This window comes from Sycon ciliatum, chromosome 4, assembly GCF_964019385.1.
Source record: "Sycon ciliatum chromosome 4, ocSycCili1.1, whole genome shotgun sequence".
NCBI classification, from domain to species: domain Eukaryota; kingdom Metazoa; phylum Porifera; class Calcarea; order Leucosolenida; family Sycettidae; genus Sycon; species Sycon ciliatum.
The window spans coordinates 11,289,947-11,316,367 of record NC_088646.1 but is presented as its reverse complement, the minus strand read 5'-3'; the positions used below and the strand labels follow the sequence as shown (position 1 = coordinate 11,316,367).

Here is a 26,421-nt window from a genome sequence, read left to right as displayed (position 1 = left end):
TGACCGCGATTGGCCCATATGTTGTAGTCTTTTGGATGCTGAATCGACTGGTTTTGGCCCGAGAAGGCTGCGATCGGCCCTTATTCCCAATCCAACATGGTTGAATAAGCGGTCACGTGCTCATGTGTACACCAGTCACGTGGTCACCGTGCCTGCAGGCTACAACTGACAGCCTGTTTGAGCGCGTTCCTATCACTCGAGTTGAACCTTTGAACCTTTGAGTCGAACCTTGGTGTGAAAGTTGTAGCCTGCAGGCACGGTGACCAGGTGGCTGGTGTACACATGAGCACGTGACCGCTTATTCAACCATGTTGGATTGGGAATAAGGGCCGAACACTGCATCACAGCTTTCTCGGTCCAAAACCAGTCGACTCAGCATCCAAAAGACTGCAACATATGGGCCAATCGCGTTCATCCGTGCTTTGTAAGAACGAAATAGCGCTTTTAGTGACGTTTTCCATACAAATCCCCATCTAGTAGGGCGCAGTCACCCAGTTTCGGTGGAAGTGCCCGAGTTCGATTGGGAATAAAAGAGGAAGGGAGCATCCCAGCTTCCTCGGACCAAGACCATTCGACTCAGCACCCCGAAGACTACAAACGGTGAACATTTGATTTTAGGCTTAACTTCCCCTTTAACCATGCGATGTTGATAATTGTGCACACACACACTATGTCCGACAGCTAAAAAGCAATACTTCCAGCTAAGGAATATGGAGATGAAAGGCTCTGGCTGCATGGTCAAAAGTTTTTCGGTGAGTTAAACCGCCCAAGGGCTAGCTGCCTGGCTGACGTACTTGCTGCTTGTGCTTGGTGGTGCTTTTGTTGTGTGGCGTGAATCCTCTCATATGTTCTCTCTCTTACATCGTTCATTCATTCTGTGTGTCTATCATTAGCCCCCATGCATGACATACATGTACTGTACTTGCATACAGTAAGATCCGGCGCCAAAGAACACTGACAAAGGCTGGGAATTGCAACAAATCTAAGAACAATCGAGGCTAGATTTTCAGATTTAGGAACGCATGTATTTTCTTCATGTTTTTCACATGGCATGGTCGTATTGTATGCTCTGCATGATTGCGGAATAAGAACAAAACGACTAACATTTGAGAATTTTAGAACAATGCTAGGCTGCGCCTTGAGCCCCTGCGTTCTTTGGCGCCCGATCTTACTGCATGCACGTACACGTCAGCAGCATACCACCACCCATTGGAGCGGGTTTGCTTTGATTGTGAGGTTTTATCATGACTCGTGTAGGTCTATCAATAATGAATATCATGAGTCGATCATGACTTGTGTAGGTCTATCATGACTCGTGTAGGCCTAATCATGACTCGCGTAGGGCTAATCATGACTCGCGTAGATCTGCTTATTGTATGATCATCGAAGTATCCTGAGTGTGAACTGCTATGTAGTATGTAGGGTTAGATGTAGCACGGCCAACTTAATACCGTAAAATTCCGTTAATAAGCCCCGGGCGTAAACTTTGCAGAGCGTCAAAAACCGGACGTATATTTGGGCATGGGCTTATTTTAGGGCATGGGCGTTATTTCGGACGTAGTCTGCAGAAGATCAATCTATCAGCAACCCACTAGTTTCAGTGAACCACCATTCACGCTGAGCGCGGTACAGGTACATCAAACCACAGCTGGAAATTTGGTCGTAACCAAGAATGTAGCGATAAATTACAGATTTGATAGGTAAACCACTCTGCACTGTGCTGCGTGCAGTTGGATGGCACGCACTCGATCTACAACTGTTCTACAGTTTGTACGCGAACGCACGCTCGCGCGCTGGTCATTTTGAGTCCACTTTACGCCCTGGGCTTATTTCGGGCATGGGCGCTAAAACAGACTTGAAGTGTACACCGCCTAAAACTGGGCTTATTATCGGGCATGGGCGTTATTTAGGGTAGGCTTATTTACGGAATTTTACGGGACTTTCTTACGGTCATGATAGTACAGTCGTCCCTCTCTAATCCGGCACTTGTTTATCCGGAACCCTTGCCAACCGGCGCACTTTCTGACGAAACCGATTTTTTTCGTTCAATTCCTACATCTTAATCCGGCACTTGAATTCCGCCTCCGGCAGTGACTTTTTGAAACGAATCGCTCAAACTGCACGTAGTTTGATTTCATAATCCGGCAGTCGTAAATCGACTGTGCGTGTGTGTGCAAGAGTACGTATACATGTGAACATGTTCTCTGTTGTACTTTATCACTGTGTATATTCCTGGAGAAAAGTTGAGAATATAAAGCCGTGCACCAAATACTGGGGTCGACACGGAAAAACCCTGCGTTTTGACGTATGATACATGCAATTGGGTAGGGCCGGGTCAGAGGGCAGGATTTCTTAATCCAGCACCCTCGTTAATCCAGCAGAAAATGCCGTAGCAAAAGGCGCCGGATTAGAGAGGGACGACTGTATACAGCTCAGTGATGTACGCGGATATGCGGTCCTTTTTAAAGTAGAGGGTTACTCGGGCTGTGTATTGGTGTTGCTAGCCAATGACCCAAAGTTGCATTTGATATTCCCAGCAACTGTCACATGCAGAAGCTAGCCAGCAAGTCATGACTGTGTGTATATGCCGAATTGTGTCCTTGAGTGTGCGTGTGTGTGTGTGTGTGTGCGTGCGTGCGTGCGTGTGTTCTTTGAACTACTTTTGAATGCTTGGAGGGGTTGTTTCATGTGGGTTGTGCACAGATTGTGGAGAAGTACCATTGTAAAGATCTGAGCAAAATGCTCGAAGTAGCTATGTGGAAGGAGAAGGTTCATACCAATGAGGAAACAGCTGGTAAGTGCCTTCTTCACACCTTTGTTACACCTTGCCTGTTTATGTCCTTTGCCCAACTCACTTAATCTCTCTATCCTATATTTAATCTTGGATTCAGGCAATGAAGTTTAATTAATGAACAGCAAAGCATTTTACTTTTTAGATTGGCTCAAAGTGAGAGTACTTTTACTGCAAGAAACACAGCGAGCTTTTCCTAATGTAATACCGTAAAGTACCGCGAGAACGCCCCGTCTCACAAGAGCGCGCACCTTGATTTTACAGCCAAGGAAACGAAATCGTATGGCAGGGAAGTTGAAGAACTGAGGGAACCTTGGTGTACTAAGGTCACTCTTGGCATGTGTTTTTTGTATGGAGCCCGCATCCGCTTGAAGGTAAACTGAGTATGGATTGACTGCACAGCGTGCAATGTGTGTACAAGGTATATGTCGCATGACCTACAGACAGGACACTACCTCCAAAACACGCCCATGACAGGACGAGATGGCTGGGTGCTCTCGCGGCACTTGACGGTACATGTATTGAGGTCTTTGCACCGCTGTAGCTCTATTGTTTGTACACCTAACTCCGTATCATGGACTCAGCCCGGGAATTCGGCAGGACAAGAACAGAGCAGAGCAGAGCTGTTGTTGATAACTGTAAATACATGTGTTTTGCGTGTCAGGCACGCTTAGATTAGGCGCACCGTGCTGTGTGACAGATGTTTGCAGTGAGCCAAGTAGACCTGGTTTCCTCTCTCTCTCTCTTATCTGTATCTTTCTGCGTCTCTCCTCTTTTCTCTATTCTCTCTTTCTCCCCCTCTCTCTCTATCTATCTCTCTATCTATCTATCTATCTATCCATCCATCCATCCATCCATCCATCCATCCATCCATCTATCTATCCATCTCTCTCTTTCTCCCTTCTCCTTTGACCCTCTCTCTCTCCTGCTGTCGCCCTTTCTCTGTTTATCGCTTTCTTTCCCAATGCCTCTCAGATGTTGTACTGTCCACAGTGCATATGGCCAAGGGAAGAACTCTTGATCATGTCATCTTGGCAAAGGATATCTTTGGCGGTGAGTTTCTGTTGAAATCTTGGTCACTTGGTATTCTTTTCAAGGCATGCATTGTTGAAGAACTAAAAACCTGAGAAGACGTCCAACACTTCCTTAGCATTAGTTAGAACTCAGAAGTGCACCTATTTAAGCTTACTGCTGCACCAGGCATGCATGTTTGCATACTATGTACGTGTACTGTGGTCTTGAGTTTGAAGCTGGTGATTAGGAGACTGTGTTGACCTACACCAGCTCACTCTGGTATCAGTAGTGTATTTAAAGCCACGGAGCAGCAGCCTTGAAGTCGTTTCCTATTTACATTACTGGCGTCTTTTCCCTAGTACGATTGTCTGGTAAATTGGTAATCTATCGAGAGGTTGTGATCCCAGGGTCAGTAAACTGTATTTCCACAAGTTTTAATATTTAGCCGGTCTGCACTTGTTTCACTCAGCCTCTAACCCTCGGTCTGGTGTTGTGTTCAAGCAGTGTCCTTTTTCAACCGTGTAGTTTTTTTCAATCCAATCTTATATTATGAGCCTCTAGATCCGAAAAGGCTTTTGTCATGCATTTTGAGTTTTCTATGCAATGGCACTGCTGTAGCCCAGCAGATCACTCTGTAAAAAACCTAGGTCCAAAATCCTTATCATTGACAGAGTTATGGGTGTTTCAATGAGTGAATTATACATCGCTTAATATGGAAAGCTCAAGGTTCGAATGCATTTTTCTCAATACTGCGCGAAACGACATAAGCCCCCTTTTCGGATCTAGAGGGTCATACACAGTAGAACCTGTAATGGCGACCACTCGACCATGGCAACCACTTTTCCTTGTCACGGACGCATTTACATTCAGAACAGCTCGGATAAGGCGACCACTCGCTCAACACGACCGACAACCACCCACCCGCGACTGCTTTGCACACTGCTACTTCGAAGTACATGTACATTTACATGCACGCATTGCACTGTGCACCATGTATGGAGGATCTACACATCAGCGCAGGAAACGTAGATGCACATGGCGCATGCAGGATACTTGGCAGGTCTGAGCCTCTGAGGCCCCCAGGCACATGTCTCATGAGTCGTGCATAGTAGCATAGGTGTGTCCAGTGTGATACACTGATCAAAATGATATGTCACGTCATGTATATTGTGAATATAGTCACGTGACCCACTGAACCTGGATAAGAAGACCACCTGGCCAAGGTGACCACTTTTTCTCGTCCCTTGAGTTGTCGCCTTAGACAGGTTTCACTGTAGTCGTGCAATGGCGGTAAATCCGTGTGTGTGTGTCTGTATGTCTGTCTGTGTGTGCATGTGTGTGCCTGTGTGTGTGTGTGTGTGTGTGTGTGTGTGTGTGTGTGTGTGTGTGTGTGCGTGCGCACGGTATCATGCGTGTGTGTCTTACATGTGGTGTCAGGCCACCCAGAACTAATTCGTTGTTTCGGGTCACTTCACTCATCCTTACCAGGGTCGGGTCGGGTGGTTTTTTTAAAATTTTATTTTAATTTTGGTTTCTGCCATGTGCTTACATGTATGACCATTATGTACATGTAGATTGTGCATATCGAATATCCAAGCTTTTGTCCATCAAGCCAGTCGATCAAATCTGACCGTAGATGATCCAGCGCTGTCATTGTCCACTCAGGACCAGATCTTGGCCCCGCTGGCCAACGAGTCTGATGAGCAGCTCTCAGAAAAGCTCTCATCAGAGACTGAGCTGGTGCTGTTTCATGACCGATTGCGGATCGGCGAAAATAGAAGACAACGTCGTCGCCAAACACTGCATCCTGCCATTTGGCTGCTTCCGAGGTCGATGTCTGGACTGCTGAAAATCGATCGCGATCCGCGGATCAGGAATGATGTGATCTAAAATCTCTTCCGTTACGATCTGGGAGTTTTCGACACAAAAGGCCCTACCGTCGGCAGAAAGTTTTGTCCCGTCCAACACGTACGCACGCACCGCTGGCATTGTTAGAACATGTTCTATTTCGTTCCTGGCTGCTCTGAAAAATGCTCTGTGGAAGCGAAATTGAGATGTGAGACTGTTTGAAACCTATGCCCGAGATCCTTTCGGAAGCATTCCTTGCTCCTTGCTGTGTTTCGTTCGCAGGGTTAAGATCATTAGGATTGCGTGTGTACAGTCATGTACAATAGTACATGCACACTAAAAGAAAAACATGTTGCGGCCGGGTGAAAAATGACGGTCGGTCGGGTGACCCGAAATAAAGATTTAATTCTGGGTGGCCTCGTGTGTGTGTGTGTGTGTGTGTGTGTGTGTGTGTGTGTGTGTGTGTGTGTGTGTGTGTGTGTGTGTGTGTGTGTGTGTGTGTGTGTGTGTGTGTGTGTGTGTGTGTGTGTGTGTGTGTGTGTGTGTGTGTGTGTGTGTGTGTGTGTGTGTGTGTGTGTGTGTGTGTGTGTGTGTGTGTGTGTGTGTGTGTGTGTGTGTGTGTGTGTGTGTGTGTGTGTGTGTGTGTGTGTGTGTGTGTGTGTGTGTGTGTGTGTGTGTGTGTGTGTGTGTGTGTGTGTGTGTGTGTGTGTGTGTGTGTGTGTGTGTGTGTGTGTGTGTGTGTGTGTGTGTGTGTGTGTGTGTGTGTGTGTGTGTGTGTGTGTGTGTGTGTGTGTGTGTGTGTGTAGCATTATAGTAATAATGCAGATTAATGGGTGCACGCGGCTGCTTCGTGCTACCACTCAAACTATGCTGCTATGAACGTGCGCTGTACGTGCTCACATGGTACTCTATGCATCGTGGCATTCTATGTGTCATACAACGTGACACTCAACGCGACATTCATTCATGCGCGACGCTCAACGTAGGCGGCATGCGTCGTAGGCACTCAACGTGCCATACTAAAGTTTGGCGTTCATGCGTGTCGCTCGCCTCCGATGTGGAAGGCGTGTGGCTGCGTTATGATGACGCTTGCTCGTAGCTTAACGTGGGTGGCATGCATCGTTGCATGTCTTGCTAGAGTTTGCTCTGCTATATATTTTCGATCCGTTCTCTGCGACAATCATTCTTCCTTGCTCGTAGTGTGTATTATATTTCGATTCGTTCTGTGTGCGGATCACTCTTGTCAGATCATTGTGTTTCACCCACCCACCTCCCATTTCTCATCTCTCATTTACTTTGATAAAGTAAATAAAGGGGTGTTGGCCATGCTCATTTCCGGCTACTCAGGGCTCTCGGTCTTCGTCCCTTGGACGTGACTATCCTCTTGGCTCCGCCAAGATCCTGCTCTCTCTGTAGCCTCTCACTTCGCTGGCCAGCACCCTCCTAACCGCAAGCTGCTGTGTGTTGTAGTTAATGTGTGCGTGTGTGTGTGTGTGTGTGTGTGTGTGTGTGTGTGTGTGTGTGTGTGTGTGCATTTGTCTTGCAGCTGCCGAGCTAGATGTGGAACAATACTTTGCTGGGCACCGTTCCTCTTCCGGGATCGAAGTTGAGCAGGTCAACGTGGCGTATGTGGCATGCAGCAGAGCACGCCACTCGCTTTTGCTCAGCAAGGGCCTAGTTCACTTCTTCGAGCGCTTTGTGAGTTGCCCAATGTCACATTGGTGTGTTTTATGAGCAGCGTGTTGAGTAGATTTTGAAGCACACATGTTTATATCCGGGCACAAAACATGTGGGTCTTGCTGTGCAACATGTTCATGATGGAAAGTGAGACGCTATTAAATACAAAATACATGACTGTATGTTTTGTTCATGGCTTGATTACTCGGCATGCTGACTGCGTGTATGGTGTGTTTCACGCAGGATCGTAGGTGTACGCTTACCGTGGCAGGTGATCTCGACTTCTTCTACCCTGAGGAATCGGGGAATACTATTGCAATGGAGGTAAGCAACTGCCCAGATCTACATAATATTTCCAATTGTCCATCGAGACCGGGTGGTTGATACTTGATGCCTGTGCTTGAACTTGTGTAACTTGTGGTGCGGGTAGTTGACTGACTCAATGAGCCGTGCAAACGCATTTTGTAATTTTCACACTGGTCCATCATTCACTCTAATAGCATTGGTCTGGAGTAAACATGGACTGTGGGGTCTGTCTGTCTGTTTTTTTGTTTTTGTATCACAGGACAATGTGTTCCCTGTGTGCGAAGAGCACGCCAGCAGTGAAAGTGCAAAGATCTGCGTGCTGGGCCACCGTTACCCACACTCGGTTATCGCGTCGGTGAGTGCCTTGTAGTGGTACAGTGTACTCTAGGAATTGCTTAGCCATGACGCTTTACCCACATGCATAGTCCATGAAAAACACTTGAGGTTGGGGCTTATTCAAGCCTGATTTACCTATAGAGTGGTGTTCACATCTTTTGTCATGTGACTACATTGTGTAGAAAGTGATCATGGCATGTGGACAGTGCAACCAACATGGCCGACATCTTGTAACCCATAGGCACAGGGGTTGAGTGGATTTGGCAACAACATAGCTGCCGCGTGTGTGGTCACGTGATAGATGTGAAAGCACTCTATTTGGCTATACGCTGTAAGCCGGATTCTAATCCAACGGGAAGACATGCACGTGTCTGTACATCGACTGTAGAAACTGGCCTGGTCTTAAACCTACTGACACTAACTCTGCCATGGTCCCATGCCTCCATGGTTTGCCTTGTGAGGAATTGGACTCTGTGGACCAACATTCCACGTGTGATTGCAAAAGGCAAATCCAGTATTGACTCAATCTGTGGCCATAGAGGTTATGCGATTACATCGTCAGTTGAGATGCTTTGGCAAAGTCGCGGCACAGCGCTGCAGTAGCGACTCACGCTGTGTGCTTAGCGCCCATAAGCGGTTCTGCTGACTCCCCACTATGACATAATTTGCTTTACCCCTATACCATCGTTGATATTGATATTATGAACGGATATACTGTGGTATTACTGACTGTGTTTCTTGTTCTGGAATGGCGTCTCTTGTGTTGCCTTTTAAAAGTCTCCTTTCTCTATGTTGGTGTGTCTATCGTTCTGTTTTTGTAGAATCCCCGTTGCTATGAACGGCAGGAGTGCGGCATTACTCCGCACGAGCCTGCTGATTGTCTATTTTGTCGGCCGGCGAAGGTGTTTGGTGTTGGCTGCCTGAGGCCCCTGGGCATAATCCCGCCACAGGTATCACTTACGCAGATTTCAGTTGACTATGACGCAAGCTTTGATGAAACTTCCATTTTGCCTTGTTCCTGTAGCAGCGGTTCGACTTTTCCGAACATTCTGACGCTACGGAGAGGTGATGTGTCAAGTTTCGATGGTTCCTTTTCTCCTCCGGAACTCACCTCACTTGCCACGCTGTAGATAGTGTTGTGTGACCATGGACCACATAGAGTTGGCAATGCGCACTTACAACTCGTAGATGTTGCACTGGTTGTGTTGGTAGAGGCGTGCATGGTACGAATGAAGCCTCAGCTTGCTACCAATGCCTTCCTTTTGCTCAATTGCACACACTGTCCGATATGACTGGAGTTCACGGTTTGCCAAATACTTGCCATTCCATGTTCCTAATCTGGGTTTTTTGTACACACTGCAGTCCTTCCGAAGTATTATTTATTATCATGCCTAAAACATCTGATCAGTCTCTATGAATATCTGTTGAGCCTCTTGCCGACGTAAAAATTAATAATTTCTGGTTTCCAACGTTTCTGTTACTTTGGTAATTATTATTAAATTTTTGTTATTGCTGCTTTCTATTTCTCAAAGCATGACATATTCTTGTTCATTTTGGTATAATCTACTTTGGTAGACACATTTTTTTTGCGATGAATGATTTTTGATGCTTGCTGCTGCTGATTTTTGGTGCTTGCTGCTGCCTTCAATCCTGGGTGGTGATTTTCCCTTAGGTTTATAAAAAAAATCATTAGGTCTAGCGCTCCGCTGCTTAGTGGTCCTGCATAGCTTCAACGTAGTGCTGCTTAGTTGGGCTCCTTTCCAGCATTTCTTTTCCAATTTCTCTTTCTAGTCAGTACAGTACTAGGCAGTAGGTGTGTTGTTTAGGTTGACTAGGTGGCTGTGGATTAGTTTCACTAGGTGGCTGTGGATTAGTTTCAGCAGGTGGATTTGTACAGTGCGCACACCTGTGCTGTCACCAACTCCACCCCCCCCCCCCCCCTTCATGCTCATTCTAGTGGCCTGATGCTTTCTGGCAAAAAAATTCTTCTCATCTTACTACTCTAGTTTTCTTAGTTTTTTTTTCTCTTATACATAACATATCCATGACAAATCCCCGCCTGACCAGAGATAACAATAATTATATTCAACAAGAAGAAATTAGAAACCGTACTACAGCGAGTACGACAGGTGTAGTATTCACGAAACCTACTTCAAATTACTAAGTAAGTACTCTTTTCACAACACATGATGAGGAACGGTGGAAGCGTCCAGAGATCATTTTGCCACGTGCATTATCCTGCTGGCGACACCATGTTCAATTCACGCCATGCATGAATGAGCACCGGCAAAAGCCGACAGCAATGTGCTAAATGCAATGTGCTTAGTGAGAAAGCCAACTCCGTTGTAAACATAATAATACCACAATGGCTTCGAACAGGGACTATGTCACATCCACAGCATGATCGGGCAAATAGGGCAAGTGATTGAAAGCGGTGCAGTTGGGCGTCACAAACATTCTATCTCCTGTATAGTACACCGTGGTACACTGTGCTGGGTACGATTCAAGAGACCAGGATCTAGTTCCAAGTCTACGTATCCGTTATCTAGTGGGTAAATAATCGAAAAGGCAGTTCCGTTAGCAATGCATGCAGTCCTTGTCCATGGGCGGTGAGATCAGAGACGCTACTGGTCAGAGACCGATGCTTGTCTGAAGACACTGGTCTAGAGACACTGGTCTAGAGACACTGGTCTAGAGACACTGGTCTGTAGCGTACTGCTGGCAAGCAGCTGCATGTTGTATCCATTGGACGGTTTCAATTATTAACGTCAAGCTGATTGCAGGCACACTGCTTTGTAGCAGGATACTCATAGCCTGGACTGCCTACGGAGTCAGATCATTCACAGCCTGGACTGCCTATGGAGTCAGATCATTCACTGCCCGGACTGGCTATGGAATAAGATCATCCACAGCCTAGACGGCCTATGCAATCAGGTCATTCACAGCCTGGACTGCTTATGGAATCATATCATTCACAGCCTGGATTGCCCACGAAATCAATTCCCAGCCTGGACTGCCCACGAAATCAATTCCCAGCCTGGACTGCATATGGAATCAGATCACTCATAGCCTGGACTGGCTATGGAATTAGATCATTCACAGCCTGGACTGCCTATGCAATCAGACCAGGCCATCATCATCAGTATCCAGCATGTCGTCTTCTGAGTTGGTTATATAGTCGTCATCGTCGTCGTCGTAGTCGTCTTCATCACCCTCGCTATTCAATACAATCTCCTCTTCACTGGCATCTTTAGGTATGTGCTTCGGAGATGCGGTGCTCACCGGCTTGATTGTCAGCAACTGCCTCCATAGCTCATCCTCACCTTCACCAGCAGGGATCGAAGGTACGCCTCGATTCTTCAGCAACTGGTGCACGTCCCCGATTGTCCGCTCCATCCGCTCTTCGACCTCGAGCCAGTGAGTCGTACTGGACGAGTGTGGTTCTGCAGTTACGAATGCAGCAGCTGTCACAGTGTGGCCAGCATTCGCATGCTGTACTTCCCCTGACATGTCCAACACAGGAGCAGCATGTGAAGTGACAGTTGGCAGCTTGCGGCTCACTTCGTCCGGTGAAGCGGCAAGTTTGGTCACCGACGCTTTCCGCGGCGCAGCTTGGGGAGTGGCTGTAGGTACGATAGGCTGCGCAGCGCCAATGCTGCGGTCCACTGATGTCCTGGAGCGTGGCACCGGCTGTGGATGTGGTGATACCTCTCTAGTCACAGGCAATGCTACAGAGCTGGCACTGGAGGTGATAGGCGGTGAAGAAGCAGGCAACTGCGGCGGCTCTGGGCTTGTATCAGGTGGAGAACAGCTTGGTAGTGTTGGGCCTGCATCGGGAGGCGAGGAGCCTGGTAGTTCCGGTGCATCTCTGCTGTCCAGTCCGGGTGGTGGTGACCCAGGTAGCTCCGGAGGCGTGTCATCTAAACCAGAATCTGCGGAGCTACGTTGCGGGGATGGCGAGCTGGAGCTGGGACTGGCTCTGCTTGCCGGTGTGCCGGGTGGCGATTCACTGGGCAGAGCTGGCGGAGGTGACTCTGGTGGCAATGGCGATAGTCTCTCCTGGGAGCCTGTAGCTGACTGTACATGTGCGATGCTGTTGACGGGAGTAGTGTGCACATCGGCTGTGGATGAGCTGTATGGGCTGCTGCCAGTGTGACCCGTCTGCACACATGATGGTTTGGAGAAAACAGAATACACGGACAAGTACAATATGATCAGATTGTTTGCAACTAGACATTTGCCTCAGGACACAAGTCAGTACTACACAGTGCGTGTACATAACATGAAAGGTGCGTCGGTGGGTAGAAGCACCTTGGTCAAAGCCTAGGATATCCAATACTTTTACAGATTACCCATACTGGGCTCATTCATATGCATACACATACATACGCATGCACACAAGCACACACACACACACACACACACACACACACACACACACACACACACAGACGCACACAGACGCACACACTGTGTATTCTCAGTGTAGCTACATGTAGCTACAGTGTATGAATTCAGAATAGGATATTGCTATCAAGACCGTGCCTTATATCTGGCTTTGTGTTGGGTGTCTTCACACAACCCTATTCCTAGCTCATGTAGCATTGCATTGTACGCCCGGGGCTGGAAAGAAAACACCACATCCTTACCGGTGTCTGCGATGCACGTTTGGAAAAGTCCCAGCGAGGTGTTGTGGTTGATGATTGAGCAGCAGTCGGTGTAGCACTGGTGGACGAGGTCGGAGTAGCTTCACCACGCACAGGGCTTATAGGCTGATTTGGTGAGGCACCACTGGAAGATACTCCTACGGATTGAGCAGCCAACCGTGTTGCTGCTGCTGTTGGCGTGGCGTGAAGAGACAAACCTTGTCTCGGGGTGATCCGCGAGTCCTCTTTCTGTGCGGTCTCTTTCCCAGGTGACTTTGTCCGTGTCAGAAATAATGGATTGGAGACACTGGATGGTGATGGATTGGAGACACTGGATGGTGATGCAGACGCACGGTCACCGCCTGTGTTGGCCATCGGATCTGCCTGTGTGGTCATTGAAGAAGTGAAGCGTTTCTCAGGGGCCTTACTGCTGTCAGCGCTGATTGGCCGCTGGAACAAGCGTTGCATGGACGACACCTCGGCACTCTTTGGACGACCAGACACTGCGGCTGGTGGTATTGTTGTTTGCCGTTGAGATGGTGCAGTGATCAAACCCACTGCCGGCGTTCCAGACACCCCACTGCCGAGTGATTTGTTGGAGCCAGTCAGTCCAGCTCTGCTGCTAACACTACTTGCAATACTACTTGTACTGTGTTCAAGCTCATTACCTGACAGACCAGAGGACAGCTGATCATCGGCCTCTGCATCCCGTAGCTCACTACGCAGGTCACCAATTGATACAGCTGGCGAGGAGTCTGGGTAATCCCAGTCATCGTCCGGGTCCTTCTTCTTCTTCTGATTGATGATGCGTTCGACAACGGACACTTCCTCCATACCGCTCACACTGCTGATGGAACTTGTTTTACGGCTGTCGGCAGACAGCGATGAACTTGAGGTGCTGCCTTTGACCGCATTGTATCTGTGAACTTCATCCACTTCGGACTTAGCCGTGGAGCCAATGTCATCGGATGTGCCGATTCTTGGGAGATCTTGCTTGCCGGATACCTGCGAGAGTGCAGTCTGTGGCTGCTGTGGCAATGTGGGAGCATCAGCAACTGCAGCATTGGCTACGGTGACCTCAGTTGCAGTCACAGAACTAGCTTCCAATGGCGTCTTTTCCTGTAGGTTGTCGGCACACAAAATACACGTAAAGAAGTGAACTTTGCTGTGATGTAATTACAGCATGACATTGTTGGGGAACGTGCATGAATGGCACAATAGTAACATGGATGCGGTGAATGCCCATGGATGCTTGGCCTTTTACCACGTTTAAGCTTTGTGCTGGGCCTGATGCTCAGCCCGCTGCCTTGGGAGCTACACCTGCCCCTTGATCCTTAACAGCGTGGTGGTGGTGGTTTAGGTGGTGGTGCTCACACGGATGCAAAAAGAAAAGTCAGTTTGCCTGTCCCTGAGGTGACCCATTAAGTCCTTTTTTTTAATTGTTTAGCTATGACATGCAATGCGTGTACAGCCTGCTACCTAACCTATGAAACACCGGTACCCTGCATTGGAATTACGTTATAGTAATACTCGAACAGAATTTCGCAACAATAGGATTGGAATGGACCAGGCAGGTGTTTAGCACAAGCACACAAAAGCACTCCTGCACAAGGAAAGGAACAGGATGAAAAACCGGCCTTCAAGGCTATCCAATAGCCCCACTCTCATACACCACAATAACAGTTTTCATTCTTACAGGTAGAGTTCCAGACAGCGGCCGACGAGTTTTGTCCATGATCTGTTGAATACGCTGCACACACACACACACACCCACGCGCACACCCACGCGCACATACACACACACACACACACAGTTATTTTGAAAAGAAGGCAATGGCACGGACCAGACTTGTAGCACATCACTCAGCATGGGCTTGCTGCCCGAAATGGAAACTGTTTACACTTTCTGTTATGTCCCGTCCGAGGTAGAACCAACTATGAGGAGAATTAGAATGAAAAGATGAGTGACACGCAATGGCTTTTAAAGGGGCCTGCCAGTAACAGGAGTGCAAAAGGCGCCACATGAAAGGCGCTAAGTATAATAGATTATGTGTGAAGTCCAACAGTGCAAGTGTTGATACACTGCATAAGGTGACTCCAGGAGCCTCAGCACTTTATAATAGATTACCGTGTGAAGTCCAACAATGCAAGCGTAGGTGCATGGCATCAGGTGACAACTCCAGGAGCCTCAGCACTTTATAGTCTCACAGGTGCCAACCGTGCACAAGAAAGGTGCCACCTATAGCCACATCGGCAATGGCATGTTTCCAACCAATGTAACCTATTGAACATCTCACAGCGTACTATAATGTTTGCTGCACAAATACTCTATTATACATGGTATTGTTTGCACTGGTGAACAAGCTGCCTCCCCCCCTCCATCTCTTCGAGGCAAACTGTCCTATTCCAGTTCGTGTTTGCGGGTCCTAAATCAGTAAGTGTATGCCTCTATGTCGGAATAAAGTTTGAAAAATGGCTTCTAACCGGAAAATACAAAATGCAACAAAAGAGTAGAAACAATGAAGGCGGAAGCTGTGGTATTGCGTAATGCCGCCGCTTACCTCACGCCGTGCCTGACGCTCGGCTTCTTCCCGCTCCATTTGGTCTTGCTCGGCTCGCCGGTGTCGTTCAGCTTCGGCCTGCTGCTCCTGGAGCTCTTTCTGACATCGTTCCTCTTCAGCAAGTCTCTCCCTCTCTAGTTCCTCTTCGGCAAGTCTCTCCCTCTCCAGTTCCTCTTCTGCGAGTTTCTCCTGCTCAAAAAGTCTCTCCCGCTCCAGTTCCTCTTGGCGAATAGCCTCGGCTTCTGCCAGGCGGCGCTGAAGTTCCGCTTTTTGCCTCTCTGCTTCGTCAGCTTCCTTTCTTTTCTGCTCTTCCCTTTCTAGCCGTAGCTGCTCTTCCTGGCGTTTTCTTTCTTCCTGTTGTAGCTTGGCTTGCTGCTGCTGCTCCTTTTCCTCTTCTCGCTGACGCAGGAGTTGTTTTTGTCTCTGACGCTCTGCCTCAGCATCTTCCAGTTCCTGCTGCTGTCGCATCCGCTCCTTCTCGGCATTAGCTTCTTGCTTTCTCCTAAGTTCATTCGCCTCCTCTTCTTCCTGTTCGAGTCTCCGCTGCTGAGCTTCAGCTTCAGCTTCTTCTTTCTGTTTCTCTTGCTCCCGACGCATCTTCTCAAGCCACTCGCGCTCTGCGCTGGCACGCTCCTCTTCACGTTTCCGCTCGTTCTCGTCAAACTGCTCTCGTTGCAGCTCAGCCTGCTTCTCCGCGTCCTCGTCGACAGCCAGTGCTTGTTCGCTCTCCACTGCCAGTCGCGCCGCCAGCTCCTCTTCCTCAAACAGTCTCTGCTCCTCTTCTTCACGCTCTCGTTCCATGGCAGCCAGCCGCTCGGATTCTTCATGCTCATGCCGCAGCAAGGCAGCGGCATTGGACATCCTATCCGTGCCCTTCACATTGCCCTTAACACCCACAGCATCCATGCGCCCCGGCCGCTGGTTGCTCATGGATGCCCTCATGTTACCGGTTGTGGCAATGCCAGAGCCTGTTTTGCGCGGTATACGGCTGCCCCCCGACATAGACTCGCGACCTGTAGTAGCGGCAGCGGTGGCATTGGATTTGGACGCTGATGATGATGCCATTGAACTTGACGGGCGCCCTGGCGTCATGCTGATCCTAGAGCCGCTGGTCTGACCAGGTATCCTGGACTTACTGCTGCTAGTAGTAGCACTGCTGCTGCTGCTTGCTCTACCCGTTGTTGTCATTGTGGAGAGATTGCCAGCTGAGCGTTGCAAGGACTGGTCACTTGTCCCAGGCCTTGCTGTCCTACCTGCTGCTGTGCTGTGACCTGGTGGTCGATGGGCAACAGGCGTTCCCACCGTGTTCATTTCCCGTGTTGAGGAGCTCAACATCGACCCAACACCACCTGCTCTCCCCGCACCGCTACTCAGAGAGGCAGTTGAGCGGCTCAAAGACGCGCTGACACCGATTCCAGGCTGACGACGGCTCCCGCCTCCACTGACACCAATCGTGGAGAGGTCTGGTCGACTTCGGCTTTCCCTAGCCTTGGCCTGCTTGAGGCGCTTAGCTTTCTCCTCTTCTTCCATTCGCTTTCTACGCTCTTCTACCGCTTGTCGCTTCTGCGCCTCCTTTGCCTTAGCCTCTGCCAGACGACGTTCTTTCTGGGCAGCCAAGTCTCTGCGGTTGGCCTCAGCTCGCTCTTGCTTCACCGAATCGACGACACTGGCAGCACCCACTGCTCCAGCACTACTGCTAGCTGCTGCTGTGGCGGCTGTAGTACGAGGAGCGGATGATGGCGGCCGGCTCATAGCAGCCGCAGCACCAGTGCGGCGTGCTGTGCTGGCGCTGCTCCCGGACGTCGCTGACGATGCCGTTGGCCGGGTAGACGAAGCCGGTTTTGTTGCGGCACCTCGGCCGCCTCCTGGCTTGCTGGCTGCAGCTATGAACACAACAACAAACAGACAAAGGCACGAACACACAAGCGGTTGACGAACCACCACACCTACCAGACTTCATCCTCACCATTCATTTGCAATGGCATCGCAGCTTTGAGGTTCTCCACACACGCGCGCTACCTCGCCTACGAAGCGGCTAGTATCAAGCGCCCAGCGAGAAAACAAACAAATCAACAACGGGAGTTACCTTTCTTGGCCCGCAGCTCGGCCAGGGACATCGTGTTGCCTTGCTCTGCCATTTTGCTTGCACACCTCCTTGCATCAGAACTGAACTGACTTGAACGCGTAACGTCGTTGAGTAGCTGCAACACCTTGCTGTACACATGCCATGGTATGTCTACCAGTGCAGTACAGTCAGTGATGCTAGACTAGCCTAGACTAGAGTAGAGACTGTAGAGTTCAAATGCCTACCTCGACGCGATGATCGACCTCGAGTTCCGAAGTCAACCGCTCCCTGACTAGATAGTAGATAGAGTGGGGCGCTCGCTCGCTATGACTATGACTATGAGTATGACTGAGTCTGTCTGTGATCATGGTGATGTGGCCTTCACAATCTTTGAAAACAAAATGGGCCTACAAAATAATTTGTAGTCTTATGAAGTTAAGGGGGCTCAGTACTTCTGCGCGCGCATCGAAATCTGGGCATGATTTTATGCAAAATTTCGCGTTTGAAAACATTTTGTCCGCGGCTAGGCTAGGCTGGAGAAAGTTTTTTTGCGAGAAATAGTCGTGTTCAAAAGTTTATTTTGCGAGAATTCAAAGAAACTGCAGTCCTTGAACAGTTTGAACGTTTTGTGTTTTCCATTTTGGTTTGCTGGATGTCGGCGATCGATGGAGCTATGGAGCTTCGTGTCAAGTACTTGTAGTTATCAATAGGCACGGCCGTTTTCGTGGGCGCTCAGGACCAAAGCGTGTTCAATCTTCTTCAGGTCGTGTAGTTCTAACTTCCAGCTCAGATATGCCCTTTTCTCAGTCTCGCCTGCCAGTGAAGACAAGTAAACCTGCAAGATTGTCCAGAGCCCAGCTACCAATGATACATGTATCAGTCTCAGAACGCAGGTAAGTGACATGCTTCTCTCAAGTTCAAGTGCATCCACTTGAGTGGCACTTGGAACGATATCTATTTTTTCTTTTCCAGTCGCCAGATAAAAATATTACTGACGACTGTGAGAGAAAAACTGGTCTTGTACCTGCAGTACCTGGAGATAGTGGAGTCAGAGTGTAGTGTCTGCAAGTAGAGACTTGATCTCTGTGAGTAATGAGTGTGGTCTGGAACAGCCAGTAGGAACAGCACAGCGACATGCCAGTGAAGTGTTCTATGTGTGGGCAGGAGAATTTGGTCAGACATGTGAGTCTCATGCTGGATGGAGTGGAAAGCATTGATCCTATGAACTCTAAGGCTGCACTGGGTGAGTTCTGACCTGTGCCTGTGTTTCTCAGGAGAAGGCTGTGGGTTAAAGGTAGTATGGCTGTGCTTGTATCATTGAACTATGACAGGAATCTGTATATATTATAAAACTGAATATTGAAATATTGGCAATATGCCTTGTAGAACAACTTGAGCAGAGACAGTCACAGACACGTAATATTATGCATGGTCAAGTTGCCACATTTTCATGAGCTCGGCCTTGAACTAGACTGTAAATGCAGCATAAAATTGTGTTATGCATGTTGTGAAGAACTGCAATATTACCCAGGCAAGGCAAGGCAAGGAATGTCAACTGAAATCATGAATCACAGCAGTACACATTGCAGCACTAGTCAGGCTTCTGTCACAGTCTCAGCAAACAAGCTGGAGTGGGCGTTTCGCTGCAACATGGGTGTTTGTAGAAGTCTAAATATTCTTCAACAACAACAACGTTATATATCATGCCTACAGGTACAATCATCTGGTGTTGGCATTTGAGAGGAATCAGGGAACTGGCATCCTTGGATTATTGCACGAACCGGGTGGCGATGGGCGTGTGCTAGTCACAATGAGTTCTGCTATTGCAAAACGCATAACACATCATCTAGCATCTGGAAGACCCAACACCAACACCCCTATTTTACACACTGCTCCAGACCGCACAAGTACTCCAGCAGCTGCAGGAGGTGCAGCATCGTCCCCACTTTCTACCACTCGTGATGATGCTGCAGTTATCTGCTCAAACATTCACGTTGTGCTGCACACTGGAGGCGCGAACCCACAATACCAACAGTGGCTGCTAGCCATCGCATCCAGCAGTAACCAAGCAACTCAAGTTGCTCATTGACAGCGTTATACTTATAATCCGTTGTTTTGTACATTTGATATACCCATGCATGTATGTATGTATGTACATTATATTATGTATGTACATCACAATATACAACAAAGATGTGAATAACACAATTCAGTTGTGACTGTTGCATGTGGTATTGTCTGGGATTGGTCTATAGCAAATGCTTCTCGCCCTACATAGTCAAAGTGAAGCTTGAATGAAGTCGATACACTCATTTTGGCAACAATGCTGAATCTGACTTTCAAGCTGAATATGCAAAATCCGTCACAAATTTTGTTTCTCACGGAGAAACGAGATGGTAGACATAAAAATCTATTTTTGTAGAGCCTTCCTATGGCCTTGAAGAGCAGATAATGACCATAAAATGGACCATGTTATTGTCTCGATTCTCCACTATTCAAACAAGTCTAAAGTCCGGTCTGCTGAAATACGCGTTTTGCCAAATCACATTCTGGGCTACCTTGGCCTCTCACAGTGGTCTGGGCATATGTTGTGGACATTTTCCAAAGAAGACAGTATTGTAGGCCCCTCCATACCCACTTTCAGGATTTTTGAAGTATTACCAACTGGAATTTTACGCCTTAAGTGAGAAATCATTGAAATTTTGCCGAAAAACATAGGTACAATAACACGCCCATAGCTGGGGAACCACATAATAAACCTATCCTTGAAATAGCCCAGACCAGTTCTCTAGGTGTCTGGCCATCTGAAAACACACAGTTCAGATCGATTTACCATAATTTTTTTTGCTCCCTCAACTAATTACTTATGTACTAGGATGTAGTATATATTGAGTATTGTAATTTGTAGCCTCTTTACTTTAGTTTAGGTCCACTCGTAGTTTTGCAAGCACTGACCAAGCCGCAGTACAGCAGTGTAGACCTACCGACAGTGCGCGTGTAGACCAGGGAGTTCCTGCCTGGTGACACTGACAGTGCAGTGGTGGTGTGGACCTACTCTTCGCTGAGTCTGTGCAGTGTCCATGGTGTCACCGCTGCATACCTCTGTTGTTCTGGGATGCATCGACTTCACTCCAGCCGTCACCATGGTCACTCCACTCCACTCCAGCCTAGCCTACAGGAAATCCTTCCTCGAGATCAGAGTGAGAATAACTCTTACATCATGCGTGTGCCCATGTGAGTGGGAACTCTGTGGTAGAGTAAGGACAGGGTACGAGTACTGACTGACTGTACATGACCTACAACAAGTACAAGTACAAGTACAAGGGACGATCGACGTACCGCCTACCGGGCGCGGGGTCAGCAGGCCAGGGTGGCTTTTCATACTCATAGGCTACTACTAGTACTGAGTACTAGTACTAGTTTTAGGGTTGGTTCACATAAGCAAAATCGGCGCCGCAAGACATCGCAAGACATCGCAAGACATCGCAAGACATCGCAAGACATCGGCGGCGAGCCAGCTCCCGATCCGTTGCGCATACGGTTTGAGTACCAAATCTACTACAAAGTAGTACAGAATGTGTCCAAATGCTACGACAGGTTTGCCAATTGAAGCTTGAATTTATATTAATTCTTTGTTTCTTCAGTAGTTCAAGGTGTTTCGGTGATGGCCACTGGTTGCTACCTTTTACTGGAGATCAGGAAACTACTTCTACACCTTTTATTGCAGTCTAGTAAGCAATGGTGTCGAGATTATGCATGCAAACGTTGATGAAGTCACAAGAACTTGCCAATGTATCCATCGTATTTTTTATTTGTTTCAATTGTATTTGTCTCATAAGTTGCACAACAGTCAAGCAGATCATCCGAAAAGGATCGGTTGGTATGCTGACTTATTTGCCAACTTGAAGCGATTACAAGAATGGCGAACGAACCTCGTCTCTAGCTTCAATTTAGGAAAATTTAGGACGAGCCTTGGTTTGAAATTTTGACAAAGTCTGGCTTCCGGCAGCCGGCGATCACCGGCGCAAACGGTTCACAAACCACTTTTGGTCAAAATCGTACGGGATCGGTGCCGGGGCAGATCGCAAGAGTTGGGCACTGTCCAACTTTGCCGGCGGTCCCTTGCGATATTTTACCGTATGGTTTTGTTACGACTGCACTGGTTCACATAATCGTAATGCGCCGGGAGAGGTTGCAAGAGGCCCACTCCCGTTGACTCCCGGCGCGTACCGGCGATATGTGAACCAACCCTTAAGTACATAACCCCGGGCGCGGGGTTATGTACTCTTGGTACTACATGTACTACAGGTACTACTACTACTAGTACTAGTAGTACTATCATTTGAGAGCCTCATCGATAAACTCTGTCACCCTGGCCCCTCTAGATGAGGCATTGGATTATCATTTTCTTCCTGCCCTTTTGGGCAAGGGAATGGCAGCTGACAGCTCGCTGAGAAAGCTTCTGTCCCTCCCGACAAGATTCGGGGGCCTGGCTATCCCGATGGTAGCAAAGTCTGCGGAGGCAGACCATCAAGCATCACTTGCCATCACGGCGTCAATGGTGAACCTGATCGACGCCCACCATAACGTGAGCGTCCGAGACTCTCCAGCCATCAGTCCGGACCAAAACACGCAGAGCATCGTGGCCATCGCAGAGGGCATGGCCAATCCTGTTCAAGAAGCCGTTGGCGAGGCACGAGGCATCGCCCGACAAAAGCGCCAGGAAAAAATCGGTGGATGCCGGCAGATGCAGACGGAGCTGGCTGAGGGGCTTTCACCTGTCCAGCGGCAGCTGCTCGCGGTAGCGGATGAGAAAGGCGTCTCAACATGGTTAACAGCACAGCCGTCTTGGACAAACCGCACAGTGCTGAAAAAGTCGGATTTTAGAGATGCGCTATGCATACGATATGGTCTCCCACTGGACGGTGTAAGTGATCATTGTGTCTGTGGGAAGTCCATGACCACCCACCACGCCCTCACGTGCCCGACCGGCGGCTATCCGTCGGCTCGCCATAACGAGCTTCGGGACCTCCTGGCGGGAGTGCTGCAGGAGGTACTGCCCGATGTGGAGGTTGAGCCACATCTGCTCCCGCTACACGGTGAGGACATCTCTGCCGTCTCCGCGAATCGTCAGCCAGAGGCACGCCTGGACATACGGGCTAGTAGGGGTTTCTGGTCGCGGCAGCAGGACGCCTATTTTGATGTAAGGGTCACTGACCTTGGGCCGTCCTTGCTGTCTCGTCCGGAAATCCTTAGCCACCTGAGAATACATGAGAGAATGAAGAAGGCGGCGTATGGTGCCAGAGTCAACCAGGTGGAGAGGGCATCATTCACCCCACTGGTGTTTTCGACCTCGGGTGTGGCGGGCAAGGAAACTTCTATATTTCTGAAGTCGCTAGCTGCTCTCGTTGTAGACAAAAACAAAGACTTGGTATATTCTGCTGTGATGGGTGAGTTACGCACCCGAGTTTCATTTTGCCTGCTGCGATGGGCAGTCACGTGCTTTAGGGGCTGCAGGGCCTCTTACATTCGCCGCAGGGTCGGGAGCCCCTTTGCAGCTTATTGCCGCCGGCTCTGCTGACACGGCCAGAGCTCTGACCGTTCGCCTTTGCATGCCCGTAGGCATTGTTATTAGGTGATGATTTCGTGTGAAGCTTTTGAGTTCAAAGTTATATTTCAATTGAGTGTTCTATTTTATTCCGAAATTGGGTTGTCTTTTTGCTTTGACTCTTACTTCATGGTGTTGTGAATAAAACCGTTCTCAAGTAGTACTAGTAGATCTACTGTCTGAGTACTGTAGCGGACATGGAAATCCAGTCGATTGACCGGGGCCGGCGCCCTCAGCGCACAGCGCACAGAGCGCACGTATGTCGTTGCATGCAGTGCACATGTTGATCCGATGCGACCAGCAGCAGCGCATAATACTACGTCGGCATGGCCAGCGCCCTGGGGCCGCTAGAAGTGCGACCGGATTTGTGTGTGTGTGTGTGTGTGTGTGTGTGTGTGTGTGTGTGTGTGTGTGTGTGTGTGTGTGTGTGTGTATGTGTGGTGTTGGATTGAAGACATCGCATCCCAAGCTGAAAGCGCTGCTAACAATTGTTCCGTTCGTTGGGCTGCAGTCCGCAAGTTGCAGACACTCCATCGAGGCCGCCGTCCAATGCAGCCGTCTGCTGTGTATTTGGAAGATGGCACGTTGAGTGATGGACCTGGGGCTGTCAGTGGAAGATGGCTGCAGCACTTTCAGGGTGTCCTGAATGTTGAGAGTGAGTTTGACGCAGCTGTGGTCGAGATGATGGCGGATGGTCCTGTTATTCCTGAGCTGTACCAGCCACCCACTGTTGCTGAGCTGGAGGCTGCACTGCGGACCATGAAAGCGGGTAAAGCTGGCGGTCAGTCGGGCATTCTACCGGACATGGTCCTACATGGTCGTATCCTGACGATCATGCGTAAATCCTGGCTCGAAGGCACTGTAGTCGATGATTGGCGTGATGCAGTGGTTGTGCCCATCCCGAAGAAGCCGGGAGATCTACACCACTGTGGTAACAGGCGAGGCATCAGCCTATTGGACGTTGTCGGCAAGCTGCTTGCCCGTATTCTGCAGGACCGCCTCAAAGCTATCGCTGAAGATGTCTTGCCAGACTCTCAGTGCGGTTTCAGAAAGGGACGTGGCTACGTCGATATGGTGTACGTCGCACGGCAGTTGATGGAGAAGACGTTGGAGCATGATTCAGATGCATAATAATGTCCTGTTCGTCGATCTGAGAAAGGCGTATGACAGTATCCCGCGTGCAGCGCTGTGGCAGGTTCTCCAGAAGCTTGGTGTTCCGCCGGCAATGCTTCGCATCATTCAGTCACTCCACAACGGCATGACTGCTTCTGTTCGGGTGGATGGCAAGCTGACTGACCCGATAACTGCGAGGAATGGATTGCGTCAGGGCTGCACTCTCGCACCAATGCTGTTCAGTTTGTACTTCCGAGGCTCTGCCGTCGTTGCCAGTTGGAGGTCCAGTTGTCCGGATGCTGGCATATCCTTTCATTATAAAGTCGGGAGGAAGCAAATTGGTGACCGAATGGCGAAGGGCAAGCTCCTGTCATCAACGGTCACAGAATCCCAGTTTGCTGACGACGCTGCACTCTACGCAACATCTCGGCCTGCCTTCGAAGCGATGACTTCCAGCTTCATCACATGAAGCAACAAAGCAACACACCACTCGTGTGAAACTACTTCAGTACTTGTTATTGTAGTCAACTCGTCCACAATACTGTCATGCATGAGGAGTACCGTTAGATATTGGCGTCCGGTTTTGTACAATTCGTTTTCGCAAAGCTTCTCCCTTTCTTTATCTCTGATATTCAACGGCTGACCCACCTAAGTTGGATGGTGTGTTGCTTTGCTGCTTCGAATTGTAGTTAGACCGCATTGTCATACTATTAATGGTCCCGTCATGGTTCTGTAACAGTCGGCATTCTTTGTTGCTGTGGGACTTAGCTTGTGTACATTTTCGCTGCGCTCACCTTCCCCTCATTAGTCCTACCATAACCTTGAAGTAAGTTCCGAGCTGGAAGGCGCACTGGAGGTGTGTGAGAGCTAGGTCTCAGGTCGTTGAATGTCTCAGTAACATGTCAATTTTGTGCCCTGTTATCGCACTTTCTGACTGCTTATTAATTGTTACAGTCGTGGATAGTTGCTCCCGGCAGAACTCGTTTCCATGTGGTTTCTACTATTTTTTAAATAATTATTATAGGCAGGATTTTTCGGTCTTTGACCACTTTGCGGTGGGTCTGATCTACTCACCTCCCACCGGCACCGGGAGCTGCATCTGCGCCTTGATCCTACATTGTAGAGGGTGGTGGCGTTCCTGCGGATGCGGAAAACTGGGCCTTTGCCTTTTGGCCGAGTCTCACGCGAACCGTGAAATTATTACTTCAAGAAGTATTATTTAAAAATATTTTGGGGAACCGCCATCTTCAATGAGTGCTGAATTATGAAACAGACATTGCACTTTGACCTCTGTACTGAACTGAAGTACAGCAGTTGGTTGGTTGGTTTTTATTTCACTTCGCACATTCAAACGGGATGACGACCCAATAAAATGACGGCGAAGGCTTAGCCTAGAAGTGGCTATGGAAGAACATAGTAAAAGCTATGGAAGCACATAGTAAGAGAATAGGATACTAATAACTGCGGGTAAACGGGGGGAGAGAGAGAATACGATGTATCTGTGATACTACGTGCGGGTTACTGAACTGCACGGGGAGGGAGAGCAGAGCAATCAGCAGCAACTCGAACTACTCCCTACAGGCGTATGGTACAGGTAGCCGGGTAATTGTGCGGACCTCACCAGGGAGAGCGTTCCACAGCAGAGCACCAGCAACAGAAAATCTCCGCTGACCGCAGTCAAGCGCCAGCGCCTGCCACTTTCATGTAGCTTGCGGACTGGATGATGCAGCGCCCTCTACATTTTTGTAGCTCTGCCAAGCACAATATAAGCGAGCGCTTGAACTGTCTGCAGTGCTAAAAAAGTGCCCAGCTGAGAGCAAAGGAAAACCTTGAACTTGAAGTAATTATTATTTTAGTTAGGAGTCTTAGCCAGAAGTTAGGACTCGGGATAGATCTTCTGCTTTTTCAAGCGTCAGTTCTGCCAAATTCTGCTCTCTCTCGTCTGTGATCATGGTGATGCCGTTTCGAATTTTCTGCCGGCATTATCCGCCAGTCCCTAGTGTGTGGCCGTGGTGGACTGGTGGTGCATTTCACGTGACGAGTTCGAAGGCCTTTATTTTTACGGTTAGCCAGCATCTACATGTACATGTAGATGATTATCTAGGCTTGTACTTTTTTTATTCCTGCTGGATGACTCTACTGTGTCTTTTGTTTTGTTTTGTTTGTCTTTTGTTCTTTTTTCCTTCCTTCTTTGTACGTAGTATTGGCTGTCTGTGTTCTTCTCTCTTTCGTAGAGGTTTATTGTGTTCTTGGCTTTTGGCAGTTACTTTATCGCCATCATAATACTGGGCATCATTGCCAAAACAACAACGACCATGGCTGGCTCAGTATCCCGTACATGTCCCGTACCGTAAATAGGTACGGTGTGTAGTGCGTACGGTATGTTGTGCGTACCGTAGCATGCATGTCGACCTAGTACCTGCAGATTGTAACCCCAGCTTTGGCTTCTGGATGCT

The 26,421-nt window shown here is 48.7% G+C and overlaps 2 protein-coding genes across 2 annotated transcripts in view; one reads left to right on the top strand and one right to left on the bottom strand.

Moving 5' to 3' along the window:
* LOC135814464 (F-box DNA helicase 1-like) overlaps positions 1-9,735 on the top strand; it is a 28,187-nt gene extending 18,452 nt beyond the window's left edge. The window contains exons 18-24 of the mRNA XM_065327586.1: positions 682-752; positions 2,704-2,794; positions 3,767-3,844; positions 7,200-7,351; positions 7,574-7,654; positions 7,896-7,991; positions 8,794-9,735. Coding sequence (XP_065183658.1) covers positions 682-752; positions 2,704-2,794; positions 3,767-3,844; positions 7,200-7,351; positions 7,574-7,654; positions 7,896-7,991; positions 8,794-9,102 — 878 coding nt within the window. The 3' untranslated portion in view covers positions 9,103-9,735. The remainder of the gene's footprint in view (positions 1-681; positions 753-2,703; positions 2,795-3,766; positions 3,845-7,199; positions 7,352-7,573; positions 7,655-7,895; positions 7,992-8,793) is intronic.
* A 299-nt stretch (positions 9,736-10,034) lies between these two features.
* Positions 10,035-17,472, bottom strand: LOC135814463 (platelet binding protein GspB-like). Its single transcript, XM_065327585.1, has 5 exons — positions 17,266-17,472; positions 15,180-17,062; positions 14,315-14,368; positions 12,622-13,737; positions 10,035-12,133 (listed from the first exon to the last, which is right to left on the bottom strand). The coding sequence occupies exons 1-5, from the start codon at positions 17,315-17,317 to the stop codon at positions 11,093-11,095; spliced, it is 4,146 nt and encodes a 1,381-aa protein (XP_065183657.1). The 5' UTR covers positions 17,318-17,472; the 3' UTR covers positions 10,035-11,092.
* Between the last annotated feature and the right edge of the window lie 8,949 nt (positions 17,473-26,421).